The sequence below is a fragment of the Didymosphaeria variabile genome (assembly GCF_027946475.1).
Source record: "Didymosphaeria variabile strain IMI 356815 chromosome Unknown scaffold_10, whole genome shotgun sequence".
NCBI classification, from domain to species: Eukaryota; Fungi; Ascomycota; class Dothideomycetes; order Pleosporales; family Didymosphaeriaceae; genus Didymosphaeria; species Didymosphaeria variabile.
Genome location: NW_026611629.1, coordinates 1,077,593 through 1,102,878, shown reverse-complemented (window position 1 = coordinate 1,102,878; position 25,286 = coordinate 1,077,593). Strand labels below are relative to the sequence as shown.

The 25,286-nt window shown below is 51.4% G+C and overlaps 11 protein-coding genes across 11 annotated transcripts; 6 read left to right on the top strand and 5 right to left on the bottom strand.

The window, feature by feature from the left end:
• Positions 1–55: 55 nt before the first annotated feature.
• Positions 56–1,748, top strand: N0V89_012421 (uncharacterized protein; the record flags this gene model as incomplete). The annotated part of the gene is made up of 2 exons (XM_056221142.1): positions 56–233; positions 349–1,748. The coding sequence occupies 2 exons, from the start codon at positions 56–58 to the stop codon at positions 1,746–1,748; spliced, it is 1,578 nt and encodes a 525-aa protein (XP_056065129.1).
• Positions 1,749–3,257: 1,509 nt separating this feature from the next.
• Positions 3,258–4,937, top strand: N0V89_012420 (uncharacterized protein; the record flags this gene model as incomplete). Its single annotated transcript, XM_056221141.1, has 2 exons — positions 3,258–3,261; positions 3,604–4,937. 2 exons carry the CDS (start codon positions 3,258–3,260, stop codon positions 4,935–4,937), a joined length of 1,338 nt encoding a protein of 445 aa, XP_056065128.1.
• Positions 4,938–7,666: 2,729 nt separating this feature from the next.
• Positions 7,667–9,347, bottom strand: DGA1 (diacylglycerol O-acyltransferase 1; the record flags this gene model as incomplete). Its single annotated transcript, XM_056221140.1, has 2 exons — positions 7,667–8,681; positions 8,818–9,347. The coding sequence occupies 2 exons, from the start codon at positions 9,345–9,347 to the stop codon at positions 7,667–7,669; spliced, it is 1,545 nt and encodes a 514-aa protein (XP_056065127.1).
• A 641-nt stretch (positions 9,348–9,988) lies between these two features.
• On the top strand, positions 9,989–11,207 carry N0V89_012418 (uncharacterized protein; the record flags this gene model as incomplete). The annotated part of the gene is made up of 2 exons (XM_056221139.1): positions 9,989–10,538; positions 10,588–11,207. The coding sequence occupies 2 exons, from the start codon at positions 9,989–9,991 to the stop codon at positions 11,205–11,207; spliced, it is 1,170 nt and encodes a 389-aa protein (XP_056065126.1).
• A 425-nt stretch (positions 11,208–11,632) lies between these two features.
• N0V89_012417 (uncharacterized protein) lies at positions 11,633–13,597 on the top strand (the record flags this gene model as incomplete). The annotated part of the gene is made up of 4 exons (XM_056221138.1): positions 11,633–11,815; positions 11,938–12,275; positions 12,354–12,463; positions 12,516–13,597. 4 exons carry the CDS (start codon positions 11,633–11,635, stop codon positions 13,595–13,597), a joined length of 1,713 nt encoding a protein of 570 aa, XP_056065125.1.
• Positions 13,598–13,753: 156 nt separating this feature from the next.
• Positions 13,754–14,621, bottom strand: N0V89_012416 (uncharacterized protein; the record flags this gene model as incomplete). The annotated part of the gene is made up of 3 exons (XM_056221137.1): positions 13,754–14,119; positions 14,174–14,376; positions 14,435–14,621. 3 exons carry the CDS (start codon positions 14,619–14,621, stop codon positions 13,754–13,756), a joined length of 756 nt encoding a protein of 251 aa, XP_056065124.1.
• Positions 14,622–15,529: 908 nt separating this feature from the next.
• N0V89_012415 (uncharacterized protein) lies at positions 15,530–16,400 on the top strand (the record flags this gene model as incomplete). The annotated part of the gene is made up of 3 exons (XM_056221136.1): positions 15,530–15,668; positions 15,721–16,244; positions 16,293–16,400. The coding sequence occupies 3 exons, from the start codon at positions 15,530–15,532 to the stop codon at positions 16,398–16,400; spliced, it is 771 nt and encodes a 256-aa protein (XP_056065123.1).
• Positions 16,401–16,897: 497 nt separating this feature from the next.
• On the top strand, positions 16,898–18,407 carry N0V89_012414 (uncharacterized protein; the record flags this gene model as incomplete). The annotated part of the gene is made up of 4 exons (XM_056221135.1): positions 16,898–16,953; positions 17,030–17,840; positions 17,895–18,200; positions 18,258–18,407. The coding sequence occupies 4 exons, from the start codon at positions 16,898–16,900 to the stop codon at positions 18,405–18,407; spliced, it is 1,323 nt and encodes a 440-aa protein (XP_056065122.1).
• A 131-nt stretch (positions 18,408–18,538) lies between these two features.
• Positions 18,539–19,297, bottom strand: N0V89_012413 (uncharacterized protein; the record flags this gene model as incomplete). Its single annotated transcript, XM_056221134.1, has 1 exon — positions 18,539–19,297. The coding sequence occupies one exon, from the start codon at positions 19,295–19,297 to the stop codon at positions 18,539–18,541; it is 759 nt and encodes a 252-aa protein (XP_056065121.1).
• Positions 19,298–19,586: 289 nt separating this feature from the next.
• Positions 19,587–20,633, bottom strand: AXHA1 (putative alpha-L-arabinofuranosidase axhA-1; the record flags this gene model as incomplete). Its single annotated transcript, XM_056221133.1, has 2 exons — positions 19,587–20,430; positions 20,488–20,633. 2 exons carry the CDS (start codon positions 20,631–20,633, stop codon positions 19,587–19,589), a joined length of 990 nt encoding a protein of 329 aa, XP_056065120.1.
• A 373-nt stretch (positions 20,634–21,006) lies between these two features.
• N0V89_012411 (uncharacterized protein) lies at positions 21,007–23,294 on the bottom strand (the record flags this gene model as incomplete). Its single annotated transcript, XM_056221132.1, has 4 exons — positions 21,007–21,817; positions 21,877–22,754; positions 22,803–23,185; positions 23,243–23,294. 4 exons carry the CDS (start codon positions 23,292–23,294, stop codon positions 21,007–21,009), a joined length of 2,124 nt encoding a protein of 707 aa, XP_056065119.1.
• Between the last annotated feature and the right edge of the window lie 1,992 nt (positions 23,295–25,286).

Below are 25,286 nucleotides of genomic sequence, written 5' to 3'. Positions count from 1 at the left end.
TTAGCGTCGTTTGCTTTTACTTCGACCTCCACTAGCATCGTTTCCGGTTGTAACAATGGCGACGTACGACAACAAGACCGACATGGACAAGAAGGTCCACCTCGACGTAAACTCCCACTCTTCGTCAGAGAAGATCGAGAATGTTGAAACCTCGAAAACTATCGACACAGCGCAACTCCACGAACTCTCAGCTATCGAACAATGTGCGGCGTCTAGGGGAGCATGGCTGATCAGTTTTGTCATCTCTCTGGGAGGACTTCTCTTTGGGTACGTAACAATGCCATGAAAGCACTGAGTCTGCATCAATCTGACCAACTCCACGATATGATACTGGTTATATTTCATCAGTCCTCGTCACAATCGGCACCTCGCTTGGTCATGAGCTCACTTCCTCCGAGCAAGAACTCGTCACGTCGCTCACCTCCGGCGGTGCGTTCGTCGGTGCCATCTGTGCTGGTCTCACAGCCGACAGATTTGGCCGTAAGATGCCCATCTGGGCGGCCTGTATTGTCTTTGTTATTGGCACTGTCCTCCAGACCGCTGCTTATTCCGTCGCACAATTTGCCGTTGGTCGCTTCGTAGTCGGTCTGGGAGTCGGAAGCGCAGCCATGATCTGCCCACTTTACATCTCTGAGCTGGCTCCTGCGAAGTACCGAGGTCGTATGGTGGCATTCAACAACATGTCTGTAACCTTTGGACAGTTGTTTGCGTCCGCCCTGGGTGCAGGCTTCGCTCACGTCAAGGGTGAAGGCTGGCGAGCTACTGTCGGCGTTGGCGCCCTTCCTGCTATCCTTCTTGCTGGCCTTTTGTTCACTTGCCCAGAATCTCCTCGTCAGCTTGTTGCCCATGGCAAGCTGGACCAGGCTGAGAAAATTCTCCTTCGACTTTATCCCGGTTCCACCGAACAGCAGCGCCGAGCAAAGATGTCGAGCATCGAGCTCAGCATTCAACAGGCCACAGAGACGATGGTTGATGACTCGCTCTGGAAGACCTTCAAATCGATCTTTACCAACATGGCTACGCTTCGCGCTGTGGGTACCGCCTGCGTAATCATGGGAATGTCCCAGTTTTCTGGGTTCAACACACTAATGTACTACTCGGCAACTCTCTTCAAGATCGTTGGCTTCAACAACCCCACAGCGGTAGCCATCGCTGTTGCAGGTGCCAACTTTGTCTTCAGCGCCCTCCTCATCGTCGTAGTAGACCGCTTCGGACGTCGCACCATCTTGCTCGTTACCGTTTTCGGCATGTTTACCTGTCTCACTATTGCCGCTGTAGCCTTCTCCTACATCCCAATTGACCTGCACACGCTCGAGGTCACCAGCGATCAGATCGGCTGGCCAGCCTACCTTCTTATCGCCATGATCATCATCTTCATCGCCTTCTATGCCTCGGGCATTGCCACCATCGCCTGGATCGGCACCGAGTTCATTCCCATGGAAGTCCGTGCCGTCGGCACTATGCTGAACACCGCCACCTGCTGGTCGACCAACATCATTGTAGCTTCTACTTTCCTGTCCATGATGAAGGGCATCACTCCCTCCGGAGCTTTTGGCTTCTACGCCGGCCTCATGTTCGTCGGCTGGATCTTCGTCATCTTCTGCTTCCCTGAGGTCAAGGGCATGCCGCTTGAGGCTGTTCGTGAGGTGTTCGAGAACGGCTTTGGTGTCAAGTATGCGAATAAGTGGCAGAAGGAGAACAGGGAGTTTGCGAAGATGAATGCGCAAGGTCCGGCTTTTGGACACTGAGCTTGTAGATTATAGATGTTTGTTGTAGATACCCTGTGAATTACTTCGAGACTTCGAGCTTGTGCCACTGTGTCGCGTGAATAACTACTGCTGTGGGTGAAATACGTGAGATGATATGTCATTCGGATAGATAATGTTACGTTCGAAATGAACGCGGCGGACCAAGAAGCATTGATAGCTTTGAGCTTCATTGCGGAGGAAGGTCACAGTCTCAAGATTATCGAGGCTAGTGCCGCCGTGGAGGTTTTCGGGGCTTGGAAGAACCGTCTTCATACAAAAAAAAAGTCTTCCACCTTGAGCTAGACAATTGAAGAACCGAAAGGAAAGTCCGTCGCTGGAGTTTTTCAAAGGCAGCACTGTATATGCGAGCTTTCTATAATGCTTGCAGGGCCCGTTCGATTTTCACGACGAAGGGCGGTCGGCTTGGAATCGGCATGAAAACAGTAAAGGCAAGTGACGAGATTGCCATCATGTGGGGTTGCACGCTGCCGGTCATCATTCGTCGTCTACGGATGGCAACTGAGTACGCTGTACATAGTGAGTGTTGCTTACGTCTCTGATTTCATGCACTGTGAGGCAGTCGCAGAGCATGAGGGATATCAAGAGGAGAAGCAGAATCCTTTTCACTGCGCTAATTTCACATTACTCTCCTTCCTTTACCAGTCAGATATACCCTAGGACTAGGATATATCACACATTGCTCTCATACGGAGGGAAGATCTGTGACGCGTGTTATCTGTTACCAGAAGAGTGCACTCGAAGATACCGTTAGCGCCAACGACAAGGCTATACAAGCACTGGTCGACCAGGATAGGGCGCTTGTGAAAGCCTTGGGTCAGAGGAAGCGTTCGCAAACGATGCAGACAAGAAGAGTTTCGGGCTTTGAGATGAGCCTCCGAGGGGGGCGAGAGTACAGGACATGTTGCATGTGCCGTATACGTGCAGAGAGCCACTACCGGACGCACGATCAAAATCCGGCAAGAAGGACGACAATGCTACACAGAGCGCAGGACGACACTTGCGAGGGCTGGATATGGGCAGCGTGGATGACATGCAAGACATTCATCAGCAACCGGTGCAGTACATGACTTTCGCGATGAAGCAATAGGCTGAGTATAAGAGACAACAACGGAAGCTGGCAGGCAGTGGACACTGGAGGGATGTCTGAGTACGGGAACTAGCGACAGCACCTCCTTTGAGCAGACGAACATGACTTCAGTAGGACGGATGGTGGAAATGGCCTTTCCAGACTTCACGAAGCCTGCTCAGGCGAGAGTAATAAGATCCACGTAGTCTGATACGAATTAGCGGGTGTTTACGGTTCAGGGAAAGTGCCCTGAGGCGTTCCTTCCTCTTTCGTAATTTCCTGTCACCTTCACCTGACCGCCTAAGCAAACGAAATAGGGAAGTTTCTCACCTTCTCAGCTTCCCTCGCCTGGTCACCCCAATTATATTGTCGCGCTGCAAGGCTTCTCGACTTTCGCTCTAAGTGCGCGTCTCCTCTCCACCATGAGTAAGTGTATCACACAACCCGGCACTAGACGCGGATCTTTTGGCCTTCTGCTGCTCACCGAGGGGCCTTAATGTCTCTTCAACGTCGCCATACCGCCGTTCACGAGAAGCTGTTCAATACTGACGCTACTTGAAACAGGCGGTAGTTATCCATTTCGCGGTCGTGCGGATGCGCAGTCCGGCCACCCCAGCGTAACCACGGTCAAATGTCCTATGAATCTCGAACCTCGAAATGGCCTAACGCATACCGGGGTTAGGTTGGGTCCCACCGCGAGGACGGGCAGAGCATCCGGTAGAGTGCACCATACCCCAAGATCCAGAAGCGCTGCTAATCATCAAACAGCTCAGATCGTTGATCTGCGCTCGCCTGAGCCTCAAGTCTTGTCTAACGTAGAACAGTATGGTCATGCTGCTATACCCAATCAGCCAGCATCGACAGGCGTGAGAGCAAGCCATACCGGAATCAAGCGTGAAGCGAATGATGATGGGGGAGATGGAGCTCCAAAGCGCATCAAGGGTCCACATACAGCTGCTTCTAGGCCGGATCCGTTCGTCGCAACAATCAATGCTGCTATCGAGGAATATCGCGACAAGGATGAGTCAGAAAAGCGTGACCTGCAAGAAAAGATCACAGTCCTTGAAGCACAGCTACAGAAGGCCAATGGGAGAAAGGTAGGGTCAGAATCCTCTGGTGAATTGTTCGATGATTCACCCGCCCGCCTGCGTGAAGCATGTCAATCAAACACGTCGCCAATAAGTGTGGTCGAGGTCGACCTACTCCCGGTCAATGACGCCCTTTGGACCAAGATTCGCGACAAACACGAAGAGCTTTGCGACAAACATGCAGAGCTTCTCCACAAGAACAAGTTGCTGGCTGAGAAGGATGAAAGGCTTCATAAGAAGAATAACGAGCTTCGTCTTAAGATCGCCGATATTCGTACAAAAGACGAACAGTTGCGTATCTATGAAGACCGCTTTGGTACGACACTGGATGACCTCTCGGACCGACAAGATAGAAAGCAAAGCCATGGCGAAAGCGAGAACAGGGTGGCCGAAGAAAAGCTTAAGGATCTTGAGATTGCAAATGCACAGCTCTTCAAGGATAAAAACAAGATCTGCCGGGGATGGAAGCTGGATCTGAAGACGTACGGGGTGCTCTCGGAGAAAAACCGTAAGGCAGCGGAAAAGACGAGGGCAAAACGGCACGCCGAACACGCAGCTCAGATCAGGTTTCTCAACAAGCAAAACTCCAACGATCAACAGACCAGAGATAAGAGGATCCAGGATCTTGAGAGCGAGGTGACCGAAACGAAAAGAAAGCTCCGCGCCGAACACGCAGTTCAGATCAAGTCGCTCAACGACCAGCACTTCAACGACCGTGTCATGGACCAAGCGACATATCAGAAAGCGCTCAAGCAGGACCAAAAAGAGCTCAAAGAGTGTCACCGAAACTTGAAGAACCAGGAGAGCTCCATGAACATGTGGAAAGGGCGCACGAACGATATGTACATTGCTTACCGCGAGGTTTACGACAAGAACGAGAGGCTTGTCAAGAAGTTGGAGGCGGTAATGACAGCTGGTTCGTTCGATTCCCAGATGAGTGCGAAGAATCGCAAGACCCTTGAGAAGCTCAAGAGCTGTCGGCTGGATGAACTTTCTGCTTTTCATGAAGACTGAACGCAAGCAACTGCAGTGGCGAGCGTAATGGATCCTCGATCATACAGGGAGTGAGTCTCACAGACTCAAGTTGTATGGTATTGCGCAAGGATATGTTCCCCCTTGACGAAGGGCAATACTCTTGGAAGCCTGAAGCACCTGCGTACGGCAGGGTTCGAGAATGGTACCGAGGTTCCGTGAAGGAATTGATTATAGGCTCTCGTATGAATCAGACCTCATCGATGCGATTGGTAGAAAAAAGCTGCTGTGAATGCCCCTGGATAAGTGATCAGTCGCTGCTTAAGTGTTGTGTGACGGATTGTTGCGCCCTGTGCTTTCCGAGTTGATTACACCAGTTGCAATCTGTTTTAGGTGTGCTCTTCCCGTTCGCATGAGGCTGCTCTGCACAAACACCGCACGCATTCATCTTCACATCAATCCAAATTGTCCCACTACCTGACACACATGTGCGTGTGGGCGACTCGACGACAAGTGTTGGGATGTTCACTAGGTGCACAACCTCGAGGGTATCTTGCCGGCGACACCTTCCCCGCCACACTAAGCCTCCTGAAAAGTAGCACCAAGCGGACGACACGCCGCCTAGCTTGCCCTATACGTCCGCTTGAGTTAAGCCCTAGAGGCTACAGATTCACGTATATAGCGCATATACTGAAAGTTTTGTAGTGTTGGACGTTCGTGTAGCTGTTAGGCGCGGCAGCATCCACTGCTGCCGCTGGCACAGCCTTGATACCGATACCGGCAACACAACAGACACGAGCTCTACGAAGTGCACCAATGTGCGCTCTCCGCCATCGACAAACGATGCGACAACTCTCTGTGCGGAAGATTTGTTCGGCGAGGTGCCTGCTCGGGATACGTCTGGCGTCAAGCGCAAGGCTACCGATGATCATGAGGGACCGACTACGCCCTCGATAACGGCGGAGGGCAGGGTATAGCGGAGAAGCGTCAGTTTAGGAAACGGATTGAGGAACTTGAAACCGACTTCCAGAAGAATTTTGACAACCATGAAGAGGAGAAGCATCGGCTCGAAGACACGATCAAGAATCTGACTGAAGAGGTCAGTGAAGAGAGGAAGCTCCGAACTGAAGCAGCCTACCAGAGGCATACGTTGAGAGATCAATTTGACGTCTTGCAAGAAACCGTCGTGGCAACACGACAGCTCATAGGCGGGGGAATGGAAGGACTCCGTGAGCAGGCAGACGGCAGAGACGAGTGCTCGACTTCGCGACAGCTACGTTGCCGCAGCCAAAAAGCTCAGGGGACTTAGTCAGCCGCATGGACCAGAGCTTGAACGATGCAAGACACTGAGTCCGGTGCCAGCGAGTATGAAAGAGAGGAAGCTGTGAATCGGGACGAGGACGCTTCGTTGGGGGCTGGTCACGTGGGCTTCAAGCGCCGTCCCTTTCCGACCGACGGACTGGTGAGACGACATACACATTACAAAGTGGGTGGCGGCTACATCATAGACCCAAGTTATCTGAGGCGCGTCTTCCATAAGCTGAGATTGCAGCCATCAAGATGTTTCCATGATCATCGCCATGAGCAGTGTAGCGAGTCCATGATGAGTCAAACAATTCGCAAGGCTCACACTGTGACCTGACATTCACTGTGCGACTGCGCCTTGCGTTAACCGGAAAGGTCCCGGCTTACCGGTGTGCCTCCCCAGTCTTCCTCACAAGTGCTCACACTTCGTTCTCCCACGATGCAAGCTCCAACCTGCGCCGTTATCATGCCCTTCTTGACCGAGTCTATCTGCCAGATATCCTCTCTGCTTGTTCAACCGATAACTCACGCAGACATTGCAACATGTGCGGCTCTTCGTACCGCAACCCTAGGATCATTAGTCATTGGTCGTCCGCCAGCGTACGATGGCTATTTGGAAGAACAAATCGCTTCGATCAGCAATGATCTGAACAACAAGCCTTACTTTCACCATTTGAAAGTCGTGGATCCAGAGAAAGATGACGAAATACTAGCCTATGCGAAGTGGGAAATCTATGAACGCGGTCGGCCTGATCTTGAGGCCCTGAAGCAACCGATGGATCAAGCTTCAATGAGAGCCGACCAATATGGTCGCTTGAGGGAAGCTGCGCACGAGTACTTTTGCACACAGAATGGGAAAATGGGAGAGAATCCACATATTCGTGAGTTTAGTACTTCTGATTGACACTTCAAACAGTGCACCACGTGGAAGGTCTCCTGCTCATGGTTTTGCCCTCGTAGTCTTGGCCCTCCTCGTCACCTCCACTCACCACAGGCAAAGAGGAGCAGGTAGCCTTCTTGTGCAGTGGGGCATCGAGAAGTCCGAGGCAATGAGGCTTCCCTGTTATGTCCAAGCCTCGGAACAGGGACGGCGACTATATCAGCATCACGGCTTCGAAAGTATCGATGTGGTTGAATTTGACCTGACGGAATTTGGCCTCACGGGAGTCGAACGGATGACCGAGATGATACGACTTCCACTGAAGTGACGACACTAAAGGCTGAGATAGCATGCCCGGCAATGACGCACATCGATAGCGAAGTATATAGAAGACAATCTTTATCTTCCATTCAGTAGACCTAGTCTTTCAGTCTGTCCCCAATCCTATCGTGCTAACGATGACAACATGAAGCGTGTTGGACAATCACATCCGCACTAAGAAAGAGAAAGCTAGGAATACAAGTACCCAAAACAGTCTATCAATGCCAATCGCAGCCCATCCAGCGAGCCGATCCTAAAGGAGCCCTCACTCAATGATCTTCAGCTCCTCCATCCTCTCCTTGGCAAACTGATCTTTGTGATCGTTCCACATGCGCAGAAGCTCAGTGATATACTCCTCGTGCACCTTCTCTATATACTCCTTATCCGGTTGCTGCTGTTGCACAACCTTGATGGGGCGGCCCACCACGATGTTCATCGGTCGTCGGTACGGCATCATACCGACATCGTAGTTGAAGATGCCGCGAGCATGGAAGAGAGGGATAGTCCAGCCCATGAGTTTCTTGATCAAGAGCTGGAACTTGTTGATGTACGGATGCGCATGCGGGTCGAGCTGTTCGTAGATCTCGTTTTCGCCGAATCCAATGACAGGGACCAGGTCGGCGCCCTTGCGAATACCGAGCTTCACAAAGCCTAAACGACGGCGGAGAACAAGACGAAGAGTGCCGGGCTTGGACTCGAGTGATTCGCGTGCACCTCCTATTACGATAGTGATGGCACGACCCATACCCTCGTTATTCGGACCGCCTTTTGAAAGGATATTCTCGCACGATTCGCGTGACACAGAGGCCAAGCCCATACGGAGCGCGTATTCACGGTAAAGTGGTAGCTTAAAGTTCCCATCGAGCGTCAAGAGGGTGTTTGTGATGCCGGGAAAGAGCTGGGAGAATCCGAGGGCTTCGGTCGCAAAGGCAGCGAAGGCACCGTGCGATATGATACCGTGGGGATGGTATCCGAAGATGTATTTCCGCGTGGGTTCCAGCTCTTGGGAGCGGTGGAGGCGAGCGGGGAAGTACGATGCGAAGAGCGACCATATCTTGTTCTTACGCCAGCGGTCGCTGCGGAATGAAAGCTCGCCAGATTCACCGGCCTTTGAGAAGAGGACGTAGATAAGGTATGGCAACAAGATGGGCCACAGGATGGGTATTGCGCACAGGAAGAAGAAGATGGAAACAAGACCGGCGATGCTAAGAGTATGAAGTAAGACGGCCAAGGTCTGCAGGCGGCGTTGCAAGGGAACGTTGAGCGGGGCAAATCGGATCCTGTAGTTGTTAGCTTTGATCAAGCATGTACGCAAGCTGCAAATTGCGCCATCGATGTCAGCTCAAGAAGAGTGGGCGTCGAGCGCGCCGGCGCCACCCAGTATGTCCCCGCGCGGGTAGATAATATTTGACATACTTGCTCTTATGCCATCCCTCGCCCGCTTGTCGTCCAGACTTGAGCTCTGAGTTCCTGCGCATGGGCTTCTTGTCTGTCCGCGTCTCCAATTCGAAGTCGGCGGTAGGCTTGACGCTGGTCAAGGCGTCCCCATTTCCGTCCTTGTGTTTCTCAAACATCTCGTACTGCAGCTGCTCGCCGTACTTGCGGCCGATCGAACCGTTGGACTTCAGCGATGACTTGCGGCGATGAGAATTTCTCGAAGGGCTCTTTGGGCTGTTGTCCTGGCCCTCGCCCTCATACTCCTCAGCCGGCACGATGCGGATGACCTTCGTGCCATTGGTCTGGTTGTCCTTGTGGTGATCTCGAACCTTCTTCTTCAAGGCGTCTTTCGCGTCGTCGAGTGCGCCGTCCGTCTGGCTCTCGTGTGATTGTGCCTCGGGCTCGGGCTCGTTCTGTAGAGCCTCTTCGGCGGCGGCCGCGTACGACTTGGGCGCGAGGTTGTGGTCAGCACGCTCCTCAGGCTGCGACGGCTCAGCGTTGAGCGACATGGCGAGCGATTGACTGCGGCGGTAAATAGAGGGGCAGAGTTGAGGGAGAAGGGCTACGGGAAGTCCGTCATGGTGCGTTTCGTTGGAATTTGGGGTCAGGGTCGAGCTTGCCAGAGCTTCCGCCCACCGTGACACGCCATGACGTCTGCGCCCGCGCCGGGTACCCGTTTGCTCTAATGCGAACGCCTGCAACGAAGCGTGTTATTAGGCAGGTATTTGAAGATAGACCAATTCGTGACCCTGAATCTGCCCTACATAGATTATCTGCAAGGTAGAACGATCGACTTGGCCCTACCATGTCCTTGCATAGTGGCAGGTATGTACCTTCTACAAACGTCGTTGTGGCGCTGTGGCAAGTGGGGCTTCTACAAGAGCCGCATCGCTCTTGCCCTTGAACACCAAAACTGTTTCTCATCACTTCTCTGATTTGTCACATTAAAAGCACCATCGCACAGTCATGAGATGAGTGCCTCAAAGTCTACCTCTTTCCCTTTACATCTCTTGCTGATACTGCCACCCGACTGAGTCACGCTGCTGCCTCCGTACCACTCATCACTTCTTCATACGCCGTTGCGACACCAAAAAACAAAAAATCGGTTATTTAGACTGTTAGAAAAGGAGGAACGCCGAGCTTTCCAGACATGCAGACAACGCCAGCGCGCTCTTCGCGCATCACAAAATCACGAAAACCTAGCGCGGCTGCAGCATTGGGTCTTCGCCGTTCTGTATCATCGCCCTCGTCAGCCAGTCCTCGGAGGAAGTCGTCGCAATCAACGAAAGCCGGTTTATTCAATGATGACGAGAAGCTCGACGACACAGGTGTGATTGCCTCGCTTGCCACAGACCTCAACTTTCGCGATGTGCCTCAGTACATGGAATACATCCGTAACAGGATGTTCAATGACATTCCCCAGAAGAATGCTGGCATGAACTCAACGCGGATTGCTGAAACTCTGAACTATCGAATAGCGTTGCCGCCAATCGTGACGCTTGCACATCTTGACGCCTTGTGCGCATCCTCTACGAAGACCGAACGAGAAATTGCTGAGCTTGCTCAGGCAGGCATTCTTCGAAGAGTAACCATCCCTAATCGCGGTATGGGTCTTGCTTCTGTAGGAGATGGTATCGCTTCGGTGCAAGTATGGGAACGCTTGGTCAGGTCGCACACTGCACTTACGCCTGATGTACAAGGTAAACATATTGTCCGCTTGTTAATGTCGATTGCTGACATTAGAATCAGAAAAGTACATAAATGCTATGAAAGCCAATCCGACGTCAACGACCATAGCAAGCACTGCTTTCACACCAAGCGAGATATCGAGCCTGTCAGCCGCTGGGTTTTTAACCACTGCTACCGCACTTGACAATAGATCTTCTATCTTCGCAATGCCAGGCAGCGGAAGTCTCTCATTCCTGTCAACAGCTGGGTCACGTCACGCATCGGGTTCCTTGGGCGCGGTTGGTGGAGCTTCAGCAACGCAGCACATGCATGGAGGAACCGGCCAGCGTATGGCATCTACCGCATACTACAACTTTTCGCTTCCGAATACCGGCTCTCACACCAAGTTGATCATTGAAGCCCGTACGCACTTCCTCAGCCTTTTGAAGAGATCCAAATACAAAGAAGCGCCATTAGGAGTATTGAAAGAGCGATGGGACGGCGGCATTGTGGGCAAGGAAGACATCGCCGAAAAAAAGAAAGCACGAGGAGAATTTGCTGGCATACTACCAGGACGCACGAAGAAGTGGAAACAATTCCATGGCTTGCGATTCGAGTGGATCTTAGAAGAGTGCACTGGCGCTGGTCTAGTCGAGCTCTTCGAGACCGGCAGTGTAGGTAGAGCAGCAAGGATGCTTTGATGAAGTTCTCAAGCAATCTGTGAGTCTTCGAGCAGCTCGCGATTCTCTTACCCAGCATCTTTCAAGTCGAGTCATTCCCCAGCGGGTTTATACGCCAAGGAGCCACAAGGGCGGTATAGCGACACTCGTGGATGTCGGAGATCACCGGTTTCCAAACATCAAAGGGCGTTCGCCTTCCCTATTCGAGCAAGCATGTACACATCGGTCATGAATCAGCGGCCGTCTCCGAGGCTGATAGGTGCGCTAGTGGTGAACGCGGGGATCTCAGCCCTTCGCTCTCCCGAATTGACGAATCGCGTTCCTCCTCGCTTGGCGCAAATTCAGTCATAGACGTCAAACTGATTCCCCACATACATAACTGTTGTCATTGCTCGTACAGCACTGTAGTGAAGATATTTTCAGACATAGAATTCGTGCAAAAAACGATGCGACACGACAATGAATTAGACGTTATCGAGCCTACAAGCCAGGCAGCCCTGGCTCCGCGGTACCAAGAACACGACGCGGCGTCAACTGGATCAAAGTTGGAGAGGAACATTACTGCCGTGTCAAATGATGGGAGGGAGAGAGGGAAGTGGCAGGTGACTGCCATTCTAATCGCACTTTTTGTACGTTTCTCAAGTTTTCCACAACATAAACACTGTGCAACATCTACAACCCTCAGATCAGTGTAATTAGATCGCTCGCCTACACGTGAGGCTTCAATCACCAGGCTAACTATCAAGTTTAGCTCTCCCTTTTCGTCGCAGCCCTAGATGCTACTATCGTCGCAACAGCCGCTCCTACCATTTCTGCTGACCTCAACTCCTCCGCTGGCTACACATGGATTGGTGCCGCCTATCTTCTTGCCAATGCATCCTCAGGCCCAATCTGGGCCAAGCTGTCTGATATTTGGGGACGAAAGCCGATTGTTCTAGCAGCGTTAGCAATCTTCTTCGCAGCTTCAGTGGTTTGTGCGACGGCCAAAACTATGATGGCGTTGATCGTTGGGAGAGCATTTCAAGGTATGGCTGGTGGTGGTCTTATCTTGTTGGTGCATGTCTGCATCAGTGACCTGTTCAGTTTAAGGTACGTCCTTCTAGAGTTAAAGCTACTGGGGAATTCAGGTTCCTTTTCAACTGAGCAACTACTGACTAACGCCAACAGGGTGCGCGGACTTATTATGGGATTCACCGAGGGCATCTGGGCAATCGCTGGCGGTGTTGGGCCAATCTTGGGTGGTGTCTTCGCCTCTCTTGTTTCCTGGCGATGGTGCTGTCAGTCATACTCCGGTTCTGCATATTAGTCCTTTTCGCTAATTCACCGCAGTCTACATCAATCTTCCCATCTGCGGTATCGCTGCCATCCTTATCATCGTTTTCCTTGACATCCGCCACGAACACACGTCTTTCTTTGACGGTGTGAAGGCAATCGACTGGACTGGAATCGTCACCTTCCTGGCCTTTACTCTCATGGTCCTTCTGGGCCTCAATTTCGGCGGTGCCATCTTCCCATGGGACTCCGCCAAAGTCATCGCGCTTCTCGTTGTCGGCGGCCTCATGGTCCTCGCCTTCGTATACAGTGAAGCTAAGATCGCAAAGTACCCTTTGATCCCGATGGACATCTTCAAGAACCGGTCCTGCGTCGCCGCCCTCGGAGTCGTCACCTTCCACGGCTTCGTCTTCATCTCCGGCGAGTATTACATGCCTCTCTACCTGCAAAGCGTCCTCGAACTCAACCCTCTGAAATCCGGACTACTCCTACTACCTTTTATCGTACCGGGCGCTATAGCAGGAGTCATCTGTGGCGTCATAATTCACCGCACTGGCCACTTCCGCCCCATCATCTGGGTCGGTAGCGTCCTGCTCTGTCTCGGCTTCGGTCTCCTCATCTCCCTCGACGCTAACGCATCTATCGGACCCTTGGTAGGCTTCCTCATTGTCGCAGGCCTTGGCTCAGGCGTCCTTTTCGAAGCGCCCCTCATCGCAGTACAATCGCAAGTCGAGCAGAAAGACGTCGCAACCGCTACTTCCACCCTCTCCTTCATTCGAAACATGTCGCTCACCGTCTCGGTTGTCATCGGCGGGACAATCTTCCAGAACTCCATGGATGCTCGCGCGGGGTTTTTGAAGGCTGCGGGTCTTCCGCAAGATGCTTTGGAGAAGTTAGCTGGTGAGAGCGCGATGGCTAATGTGCATCTTCCAAGTACCTTCAACAATAAGGCCTGGGAAATGGCTGCTAAGGAGGCGTTCGCATATGCGACGAGGAATATGTGGATCACGTATACGGCGTTTGCGGGCCTTGGAGTCGTGGCAAGTGTTTTTGTAGGTAAGGCGCATCTCAGCACTGAGCATGTTGAAACTGTCACTGGACTGAGGAGAGAGAAAGTTGCAGAACCCGCAAATGTGTAGGCGGCTCGACAAAGGCCGATCTTTTCCTTTTTACATGTACTTTTCAACCTGAGATCTGGTATCGCATTCAACATTATCTAGCGTTGCATTCATTACCCTCTTCACCATTTCGCTCCTTTGCACAAAGCATTATTGGTCTTACCTTGCCATTCCCTCTCACGTCCTCGCCGGTGTCGTCGGCTCCTGCCCCGGCACCGGACTCCCCAGATCCTTCGCCCGCAACTCATACTCCTCTTTCCCCTTAAGCCCCATCGCCTTGCCTCGCCGCAGCATCAGCAACGCCACCAAACCTATTAGTGCAAGGCCTCCGATTATAGACCCGACTGCTATGCCGGCTTTTGCGCCTGTCGAAAGACCTCCACCGCCGCCTCCACCTGATTGAGAGTCGGAGGAGGTGTTGGAGGTGGATGAGGCAGAGGAAGTGGGAGAGGAAGTGCCTGAAGAAGAAGGGGTATCGAATTCCGACGATGTGACGTTAAAGCAAGGGGCTGAGATGTTGAAATCTGAGGCGGCTACGAAGGTCTGCTGTTGTCAGTCCTCTCATACCTCATCGAAGCACATCAAGACAGTACGTACGATATCCGCGCAAGCGAAGAATGACTGGTTATTTCCATTGTTCTCGCCTTCAAATTCTCCCCAGTACTCCATCTGGATAGTAGCGTTCGTGCCCGCCGTGATTTCACCGATGCTCTGGAGCTTGTAGCATTGGTGGCCGGGATCGACTTCTGAGACATTGGAGACGACTTGGTCGTCTATGAAGTCTGACTCCGTACGTGGATCTGATCTAGATTAGTCTATATCTTACGTGGTAGTAGATATGCCGAGGTCACAGCTTACCGTTTCCAGTCGCAAGTCGAATCGCTACATTCCATGCTTCGTCCGCGATTGTCAAGGCTACCGCACCCTGAGTGAGCGGGAACTCAGTGCGATTCGAAGGACCATCTGCACTTCCGCACGGTGCGATGTTATCTGCTTGGGCTGTCCAGTTACGGTCTGGTGGCCAGAGAAAGGCGACGGGACCCATCTCTGTGCCTTCTGCACCGGCTCCATGTTGAGCTTCCACACATGCGAAAGAGGCCACGAACGCTGGCAAGAGAAGGGAGAACATCATATCACAGAGAAGGGGCGATTCTTGTGGCGGTTTAGACGTCCGAGGTGGGGTTCTTCTAGCATCTGGTATTGCTCACATGCGACTGATATGGGTTCGCAGTGCCGAGCGCAGACCTGCATATGCTGGTATCTCCTCAACGGCACGGGTGATACCTCGTAAAGACTATCCTGCTTCTCGGTACGCCCGCGCCATAGCCAAGCTCTCAATATTGGTCCTCTAGCGCGCCGTACAGAACCTTCACCCCGTCTGCGAAGCGATTGGACTCAACCATCAATATCGGCATATCCGGCTGGCGAGATACATCCAATGGGAAGGTGTGGTACGAGTCGGACACGAGCCCGGACGTTACGGCGGCATTTTGAGTTATCTGATGGCGCTAGTGACTGTAGCCAAGGCGCTCAAGAGCTTGGAGGACCAATGGATGTCCAGGAGGCTGCCACCTGACCCACACATTCATTCAGAGGATGCATCTAATCAATCCATCTGATAAAGTTTTCCATCTCCGATCTTCGGCCGGGCGGACTGTGGCCGCTGTCAGCCCACTTGCTGTAACGATGCAGGGTAGCTTCCAGGCTGTGGATGTACATGCAGTTGTACACCTGTAGCAGGGATGAACACTAGCGGCGCGGCCTGATGTGGGACGATACTTCGTACTTGCAGATTGTGTTAGGTTCCCAGCCATATAAGGTGAGGAGACCGGCGCTCTCAATTGGTCTCGTGTACCTGCATCTTCACGCGTTTAATACTGACTTGATCTTGTTGAAATCCTCAAGCACACTCGCTTTACCACTTGTACATTCGATCGGTCGCAATTAGTCACAATGTTTACCTCTCGCATCGTCATCGCAGGCTTCATCGCTGCAAGCACTGCGTCCATCATCACTGAAGAGCAACACTTCGCTACTCTACTCAAGCGCCAGGCTCCTGGATCCCCAGAGTATGCCTGCCACGACAACTGCGGTCCGTACAACACTTTCTCCGCATGTTTACCTTTCACTGACTTGCGTTACAGGAACCGCAATCACGGTGTCCAAAGCCGGCGGCGACTACTGCACCGATGAAGTCTTTCTGTACGACTACAACAACTGCCTCCAATGCGCCGGTCCTGACAACGTCGATATCTGGAAGTACTACGGCGGCTCGCTTACCACCGCGGCAGGCAAGTGCAGCGGTCTTGACACCGAGCCCAAGAGCGGGAAGCAGGATGATGTAGGCGACGCGAAGCACCCCGGTGACAGCACCGGCGCGAGCTCAGCAGCTTCCTCTTCCACTCCTACTTCGACCGCTGAGGCGGTCAGCGAGCCAGCGTCTTCTGCCGCCGAGGCAGTGACCGACGCGCCATCTTCTTCGGCAGCTGAAGCTACTGCTACTGCTAGCGAGGCCTCCTCTGCAGCGGCGAGCTTGAGCTCTGCTGTTGAGTCTGCGGTGAGCTCTGCGGTTTCTTCGGTTTTAGAGACAGCTACGGCTGTTCCTGTCCCTAGCGTTTCTGGTGCACCTTATGCTACTGGTAATGGAACGACCAATGGAACTTCCCCTGTGAGTTGGACTCGTGGTTATTGATAATCTGTACTGACTGTGAGACAGACTGCTTCCGCTCCTACTGGGCAGTTCACGGGCGGTGCCGAGACCGTGCAGGTGCGCAATGTCGTTGCTTTGATCGGGGCTGTTGCGGCTTTTGGGGCTTTTTACTGAGCTGGGTTACCGTGTGTAGGCAAAATCTCTGATGCATGGGTTGGAACGGCTTGTACGATAGTTGATGAGTAGGAAGGATAGCTAATGGCGGAGTAATAATGGAAGACTGTCGCTTAGACGATGATTTTGCGCTCGCCTCAAATCATATGAATCCTGTGTCTTTAATGCTTGATGCCTATCTTTTTTTCCTCACATAAACTTTCATATCCGAGATTTACACCGCTGAAACTCCTTTTTTGCTCCTCTTGGATTGGTAATATGGCTCTAGCTGACTGCACTCGTGTCATGGGATAATTCAGAAGCAACATATTGTTGGTGGCTACAGATGTTCAATTGGGCCGGTAGTGCAAACAGTCTTGTCCCTGGAACCATTGTACCCTCCCTCCTATCTTCATAAGTTTGCTTGCCATAAATCAGTGTTGACAAGTATCGAAGAATGTACTAATTATCGAGCCTCGTAAAAAGGGCCGACGGTGTTCGTAGACGAATAAGCCGATATGTCCGAACCGGTTCCGGTCATCGGCGCCAATATCATCTCCACGGACTATCCGCCGTCCGTGCCTCAAATATATAGGACCATAAGTACAATCACATGCAGCATATTTTATGTTATCGATCTAATCTCTCAGTATGATCTCCGACTACATTCTACTTGCGCTACAAATTCTTCGATTTCTTCCCAAATTTGCTGCGACGATCCTTAACCAACGCATCTCAGCCTTCATCCATAAGCGCACATACAAAACTCTTCCAACTGATCAACTCAAGAATGTGGTGGTCATCGGCGGTTCTTTCGGCGGATATCAAGCGGTGAAGAGGCTGACGGAGACGCTACCGACGGGGTACCGGGTGATATTGGTGGAAAAGAACTCTCATCTTAACTACGTCTTTGCTTTCCCGCGATTCAGCGTGGTGAAAGGACACGAGCAAGATGCTTTCATTCCTTACACTGGCCTCTCGAAGGGCGCATCAGAGGGCATATTCCATCACGTGCAGGATACCGCGACACAAGTCACTGAACGCTTTGTGGAGCTTAAGAGCGGAGAGAAGCTAGAATACGCATATGCAGTCATCGCCACAGGGACGTCGTCCAAGCTTCCCAGCAAAGTTGCTTCCACTGAAAAAGAAAACGCACGAGCCGAGTTGAGGGGAATGCAAGACAAGATTCAGGAAGCGCGAAGAATTGCGATTGTTGGAGGAGGCGCAGTGGGCGTGGAACTGGCGAGCGATACCAAGGACTTCTATCCCGAGAAAGAGGTTACGCTCATCCATTCGCGCGCGCAGTTGCTGAATACTTTCGGCCCGAGACTTCACAATCATGTTGCGAAGACACTGACAGACATGGATATCACACTACGCTTGAGCGAACGTCCAAACATCGCATCACAGAGCAAGATATTGCAGTTCGCGAGCGGAGAAGAACAGGAATACGATCTCATCGTAAGAAATTTATGCTCAATAAGTACGGAAAACGAGGTGCTGACACGCAAATAGATCCCTTGCACCGGCCAACGACCAAACTCCGCCATCATCGCCGCACTATCTCCAGCTTCCATCTCGAAAGAAACTTCCCACGTGCAAGTGAAACCTTCACTCCAAATTCTAGATGACCGCTTCCCCCAAATCTTTTCATTGGGCGACGTCGCAGCAACAGGAGGACCCAAGATGGCGCGTGCAGCCTTCTTCCAGGCCGAAGTCGTTATAGGAAACATACAAAAGCTTATCAAAGGGAAGCCAGATCTCAGCGTGTATAGACCGAATGTGGCGTTCGAAGGGTCGATAAAATTGACGCTGGGGAAGGTAAGTCATGATGAGTATAAACGTGCTGAACTGCTATGGCTGACTGATTCTAAATAGACTCGATTGGCATTCTACTCACAGGGTAACAATGGCAGAGAGATGCTTGTGCCGTCAAATATGGGACATGAGGACGGGGACGTGAAGAAGCAGTGGGCTTTCTTTGGCGCGAATGCGAAAGAGCTTGAAAGGACGAAAGAGAGCAGTTGATTGGATGATACGTTTTTGTAACGCTTATCATGTATTAGTACATTGTCAATGGCGTTGGTTAGATGGTTCTGATTTAGATCGAATGATTCCATTATAGAAGTCAAGTATGCCAGAGTGAAGAGAAACATTATCTAGAGTCCCTGCTTTTGCTGTAGCCAATATCGGCAGCCTGCGCAGTTGTATCTCCGCACACCTTTTCGTCGAAGGAAGTCCTGTAGGCATGATTCGTTGTATTGATGGCCACAGGCTTCAATCTTGTTCATGTCGGCAGCGTTGTGGTTTTCGAGACAGATGTTGCACTGAAAGTACAACGAGGCAATGTGCTCATTCTGTTGCTCTGGCTGTGATTCCGATTCCGCCTTTGCCTTCTGATCGACTGCGTGACCATGCTGTTGCTGTTGCTCGGGCTTGGTGTGCACCTCTACTTGGGAGAGGTAGAGGCTCAGAATCTGTAGCCTGAGATCAATGTCGGTGGCTTCTTCTTCTAGCTCCGATTCAGATGCTGACTCTGATTGTGGTTTAGGCGCTGACTCTTCCGGCCTAGCTACTGCTTCTGCCTCATCAGCGATCGTCTCAGCAACATAAACATCATCCTTACGTGAGGACTCTGCGATCGCGACTTCAGTCAGCCATTCAGTCATCCTCTTCGTCCAATTGACAACCTCAGGGATCTCACTCGTCGGTTCATGCTTGTCGCAGTACTTTCTACCCGTCTCATCATTGATCATAGTGTGCAATTCAGGGCACTGCATCCCGCAGCCTCCAAAATCAAAGAAAGCCTGGCAGCGGTCCTTTGCATACCGGTCGTGGAAAGAACAGTAATACACATCTCCAGACTCCTGGTACATGTTTCCTGTGCGGGGACATTCGTATTGGGGGTTCTTGGGCATTTTGAAGGAGCAGTGGTGGCGCTTGGAACCAGTCGGGGGCGCCATATCGTGAACTTGACCTATTGTAGCAGACAAAGGGTGATTTGAAGCTTTCTTGAATAGGGTTGGAGGGAAGGCGGTCCTTGAAGGGTACACGCGCATATAAGCAGCGTTGCAAACATTGTGCTCATACACACAAAGCGAACATTGAATAGCTCAAATGCTCTTTATCTTAACTGGTTTTGACCCTTGTATTAATTAACAAAGAGCACGGCTTTTAACTTGATAGTGAAGAAGTCTCCACGTCCTTTCACTTCGACAACGTCAACACCCCAGGTCGGTAGGGCAACAGGCCATAGTCACCACCTGAGCTGGGCGAGCGTCCCTGATACAACAACTGTAAATTGCACGGGTCCACGGTGAACGTCTGATCGTTGACACTCCTGACCAGCTCTCCATGGCTGATGTCGTTAGTCCACGTGGCCCCGCTGTTCGCCTTGCCCGCGAACGGATTGCTCTCGGTAGCAGCCTGTGCTGTCCATGTTCCGCCCAACGACGTAGCAGTGAACGACCTGAAGTAACGCCCATTCGCACCGATAGCTTCCACAATCATAAGATACTTGTTCAGTCCAGCAAGCGTGTAAACTTGCACTGCCTCAAAGAGGTTATTGGTGGTATCGCTAAGGACGACTGTCGACGAAGTGCCGAAGCTACCAGGGAAGTTTCCAATAGGCATACTCGAGCGATAGATTTTGCCGTTATCGCCTGCGAAGAACAAATACATGTTGGTGCTGTCGGCAATGAGGGTCTGATCGATGGGTCCAGTGCTGCTGCCAGATATGGTTCCCGAGAAGAGCGTCTGCGCTCCAGACCATCCATTGGGGTTTGTTGGATCAGAAGCAGTCTTGTACGAAAAGGCGGTGGGCCCCCATTGGTATGCAAGTACCCAAATGCTCTTTGGGGCGAAGTAAAACAGAGTGGGGGCGACGGCAGCGGCAGTCTGCTTAGTCTGAGCGGCAGAAGCTAGATCTGACCAGTTTGTGACGAGCCCGAAAGCCATGGAGCCCCAAGAGGAACCCGAATCGTGGGTTGTCGCATATACGAGGTGCTTGCCATTGTAAGGAGCAGTGGTGAAGTCTTTGAGTGCTACCCATCTTGAAAACAGGGAGCGGTCAGCATGTGGTGGAAATCAGTGTCTCTTTTTAACTCACCCGTTCTTTGGATCAGCAAGTGATCCAGTCGAGGTCCATTTGTACTTTGATGGAAGGTCGCATGCACGTGCAGCGAGCGGCGAGGCGTGTGAAGTATGCGCAAGCGCCAATGAAAGAAGACCGAACGACAGTTTGAAGTTGACCATCTTGGATGATAACACTGCTTTCAAGACGGGTATCGATTCGTGTAGAAGATGCACTCGACAAGGAGAGTGCCTCTTATAGAGACGTCGTCAGTGCAAAGCTGTTAAAGACATACAAGCAAAGCGCGTTCTCCATCTTGAAATTAACCGAAAGGAACATTCATTATGCTGCACCCCATCCTGCAATGTGCACACGAAGTGCTAGGGCAATATGGAAAGTGTTTCGAACGTCGCACGCATCTCTCATTGGCCTAGTCTGTTTCAAACTCCCGGGTTAGCCGGCTATATGCAATATGCGCGATCTATACACATCGGGGACTTCAAGATCCACGAATAGCACCAACGTCTTGGTGTGCGAGACTTCCGATTGTAGACATCATGCTACGCTTTTGAGCTTCAATGCGAAAAGTTCGCCGCTCCACCCCGCATTATCGCCTCCGATCTGATGCACCGGCGCTTCAATTGCAATGGGGCCCCACTCGAACCTTGCCCCGTTGATGCCCATCTTTGTCAAGAATTCCTCTTCCGTCTGGTTATTGACTTTCGCGAATGTTTGGTTTCCCCGTCCGATGATGTTTAGATCGACTCGTTGGTTCATAGGCAAGGATGAGTTGAGCCGATAGTAATTGCCGCCTTGGAACAGGGTGATGTTAGGTGTGAGCATGAGCGTGGAGTCACGGCCCGAAAGGAGCGTTGCGTTCTCAGGGCTGTCAAGAGAGGAAAGAAGTAGAGACAGTGCAAGTGTGTACTCTCTTCCTTTCGAGGCCAACGGCGTCGTGAGCGTGCATGTATCAACGAGAAGAGAGCCTTTTTCGGTCCTAGAACAATCACTGGCGCCATCGTAGCCGTTGCCCGATTCATCTGATATGGCTGATGACGTAGCGTACCCTGCGTCGAACGAGTAGTCCAGTATGGACGATGAAACGGATGGAATTGTTCGTTCGAGATTCTGCCCTGGAATGAAGTTTCTCAGAAGTTCGAGAACCGGATCGAATTCGGCCGCAGACAAATTCCCGCCCCATTGTTTATCAGCTAAAGCGGGGATCCCTCTTCGCCATGCGTAGAAGGTTTCCGAGTATACAGTGGCGTTTGGGCCGTAGTCATTCCAAAGTGGTGCAATCTCCCCAAGAACGAGTGGCTCATCACGAGAGGGATTATTTGAGCTGTTGCGAGCATCAAAAACGTATCTGAATACAGGATTAGTTGATGCGCATAGGTACCCGGATCAGTATCTGGGTCTACTTACGGATACCAAAGTCCCCCTCCAGTGTTTGGATTGCCAATAAACGTTGCGGAAACGTTCACCTGCGGCGGGTAACTGCCCGACCATTTATTCACCACGTAAAATGTGTCATCAGAGTTGAGGACTGTATAATTGTTCAAGATGTAATCGTAGAGAGGGTTGTCTTCGAAGAACTCCCAATGTTGAACCGATACGTTATTATAGATGTTGATATACCCGGGATCAGTGTAGTTCGGTGGGAAGGTGCCCCAAATTCGAATGGACTTGTTCGCCTCGCTTTGAATATGATCTGCCATGCTATTGACGAATATGTTGTAGTCGTTAACCTCCGCAGTGTACTCGTCGGCTCCTATGTGCACAGTCTTCGTATGAAACCAAGGCAAGAAAGTACTCCATATGGTCTTCATTGTCGGAATGGTCTCCGGATGGGAAATATTGAGAAGACTCAGATCATCTTCCAAACCAAGCTCTGGCTTCCACTGTACAAAAGGTAAAGCGTGACCAGGGGCTTCGATCTCTGGAAGAATTGTGACACCGCGAGCCGCGCATGCCGACTGGATCTCATCAAACTGCTCTCTAGTATAGGACTCGTTTTTGTGTTCGTTCAGGCCGGCCACCGCTTCGTCGTCCGACCATAAGCGAAAACGAGCATAGAGATCTAATGACCTCTCCCGGCTATAGATGTCGACATTGTTATACAAGTTGTCGCTCAAATGAACCTGAAAGGTGTTCTGTTTGAAGAAAGACATGTATGCGCACATCTCGATCAAAAAGTCCGCAGGGTACCAGTGCCTAGCTGCATCAAGCATCATGCCTCTCGTCCCCCATTCTGGAGTGTCGGTCAAGGATCCGTAGGGGATAGAACCATTGCCTAGAATGACCTATATACTTAGTAATCGGTCCCGGCTGCGAATATCTGGTCGGCTCACCTGCTGGAGAACAGTCCGTGTCCCCCACCATGCACCGAGAGAACTAGCACCGACGATCTTTATACCTTCGTCTGAGACCGACAGCGAGTAGCCTTCAGCGGATTCCCGTCCAGCGACGTCCAGATAGTCTTTGGAGTTTCCGATAGTAAGGAAGATGGATCCATCGGATGCATTGGTTCCAGTGTAACAGCTGACGTTTATATGCAGGCCGCTGAGGTCCTTTGCAAAAGTCTCGGCGAAGTCTTGTAGTGAAGGGGGTATCAGGGTTTCTCCTTTGGTGTTAGTAGATTCAGCATACTGGCTGTCCACAATGATGCTGTTGATCCCGCTCAAGCTTAGCTTGCCATCTCTACCTGCGAATGCAGTTGTTGGAATTCCACGAGCTTGGACTGTACATCAATTAGTCTATCTGGAGATGGTATGATCGGCTAAAATCGTACCTGACACCGAAGCGAGCAGCAGTGAGCTGCCGAAACGAATGAGGCCGTGCATTTCAAAAGGCGTAGAAATCGATGATACCTAGATACCTATTCCGCGACCTCACGTATTCTTTTGTATGCCGCGAATCAGATACCGGCTGCATCTCCAATCTGAGCTATCTCCAGATCGTCAGGCGTAGTGCCTAGTCCATGTAACCTCCAGGGTTCTCGGAGCGGGGCATTACTCTTTACGTTGACGCTCGTACCGACGAATTCTTATCATCGCTGCCTTCTTTGCGGATATGTCCGCACAAATGCGAAGAAGCTAACAGCATTTCACTTTGTGTCGGTCGGCACGAAGAGCTTGTTGTGTAGCTACTGGGCCTTGGGGTGGGAAGGAAACCGGGGGATCATCAACAAACGGCGTCAAGAAATGGTCGAATCCAGTTGCAGAGCATGCATCCAAATGCTAGTCAGGGTAATATATAGCAGGCCCACCTGTCTGGCAGTGGCCTTATCAACCGGCGCTCATCTTCCTTGAAAGGAGGCTGGGCTCGTCATGTCGGCGCACCAGTATGGCCGCACTAAGTCTGTATGAGGTTAGTACCCGCAGCCCCTCACCTTGCGTCGCATCCGAGGTCTGCATCATTACCTTGCCCATCCTTATGTAGCATATACATACGTTGCAATTGTTCTTCTCACGATGGACTCGCTTCCGAATGAGCTGATTGATCATGTCATTACTCATGTCGCGCACTCAAACGACGGCAGGAGCATCCAGGATGCGATTAGTCTGGCCAATTGCTGCCTTGTATCACGACGCTTCTATGAAGCCGCCAGGCCAGTCCTTTACAGCGCAATCCATCTCGAGCTCATGACAGATGAACCAGCCATCCTTCTGGACGTTTTCAAGTCGGATGTACAGCTTGCCAAAGCTGTCAAGTCTCTCTTCATTCAGTGCGGCGCCCCCTGTTCTACTCCGAGACAGCATGTCAATCAGCTCCGCGATTTCCTGGCTGAAGCACTCCCTTTGTTCGTAAACCTTACAAATTTCCGAAGTAATCATCGCATCGCGACCATCAAGCTCGTGGAAACAAGTCTATATCACGATCGTGGATATTCAATGGGCATCCCAGTCAATCTGGAAAATTTAAGGACACTCGAACTGTTTGCCGCGGACTATATATACAAATACAACTATATCCTCCGCCTACCGCAGCTCCGACGCGTGGTGCTCCACTCGATGAAGATTATAGACCTGAACGGCGATGATAGAGCTTATCCGGACGATTGGGGCTGGGTGTCGCATTCCGTCAAGGAGCTTGAGATACATCAGGGGTTTCGTACCTGCTCAGCGCCATACAGACTATGGTCTAACTCGTTGCATGCCTTGGCGAGGAGCCTGCCTTCATTGTCTTATTTACGGCTCTTCCATTACGAGTGTACCTTTTACCCGAGGCAATCTCGCCACCTGCTGGGTTTTTTCAAGCGCCAATTGCGCAATTCTTTGCGCAAATTGACCATTGAAGACGGTCGGATCGATGAGCGCCATCCCGAGCTTGGCTACAATTACCTAAGCGATGATGCCTCAGAGATTCTGGAAGACATCGCGGCTTCGAAGCTAGAGTCTTTGTCAATCGATCTGCATACTCTGTTCACTAATGTGTATTCCATGGGTCTTACCGAAGCGATTCATGCCGCAAGTCTACCACGTTCGCTTCGTCACCTTCACCTCAGGCATGTCGAGGTCAACGACATGTCCAGTGTTGGAGACACAAGTATGCTTCTCAGCTGGAATCCTGCGGTTGTAGCGCAAGAGCTTTCTCGCAAATGCCCGGCATTGACAAAGATTGATCTCGAAATTCGTTTGCTGCGAAACCCCAATCATATTGTATTAGAGGAGTACAGGACAATCTTCGATTCTAGTGGGATATCTTTCGGCGTCATTGTACACGAATGTCCAGCTCAACGACGCACATCCATTATTTGTTCTAGGCCGGCATAGCTCAATATGTGACCAAAGAAATCGAACATGCAAAGAGCAACCCCAGCATACTTTGCAAGC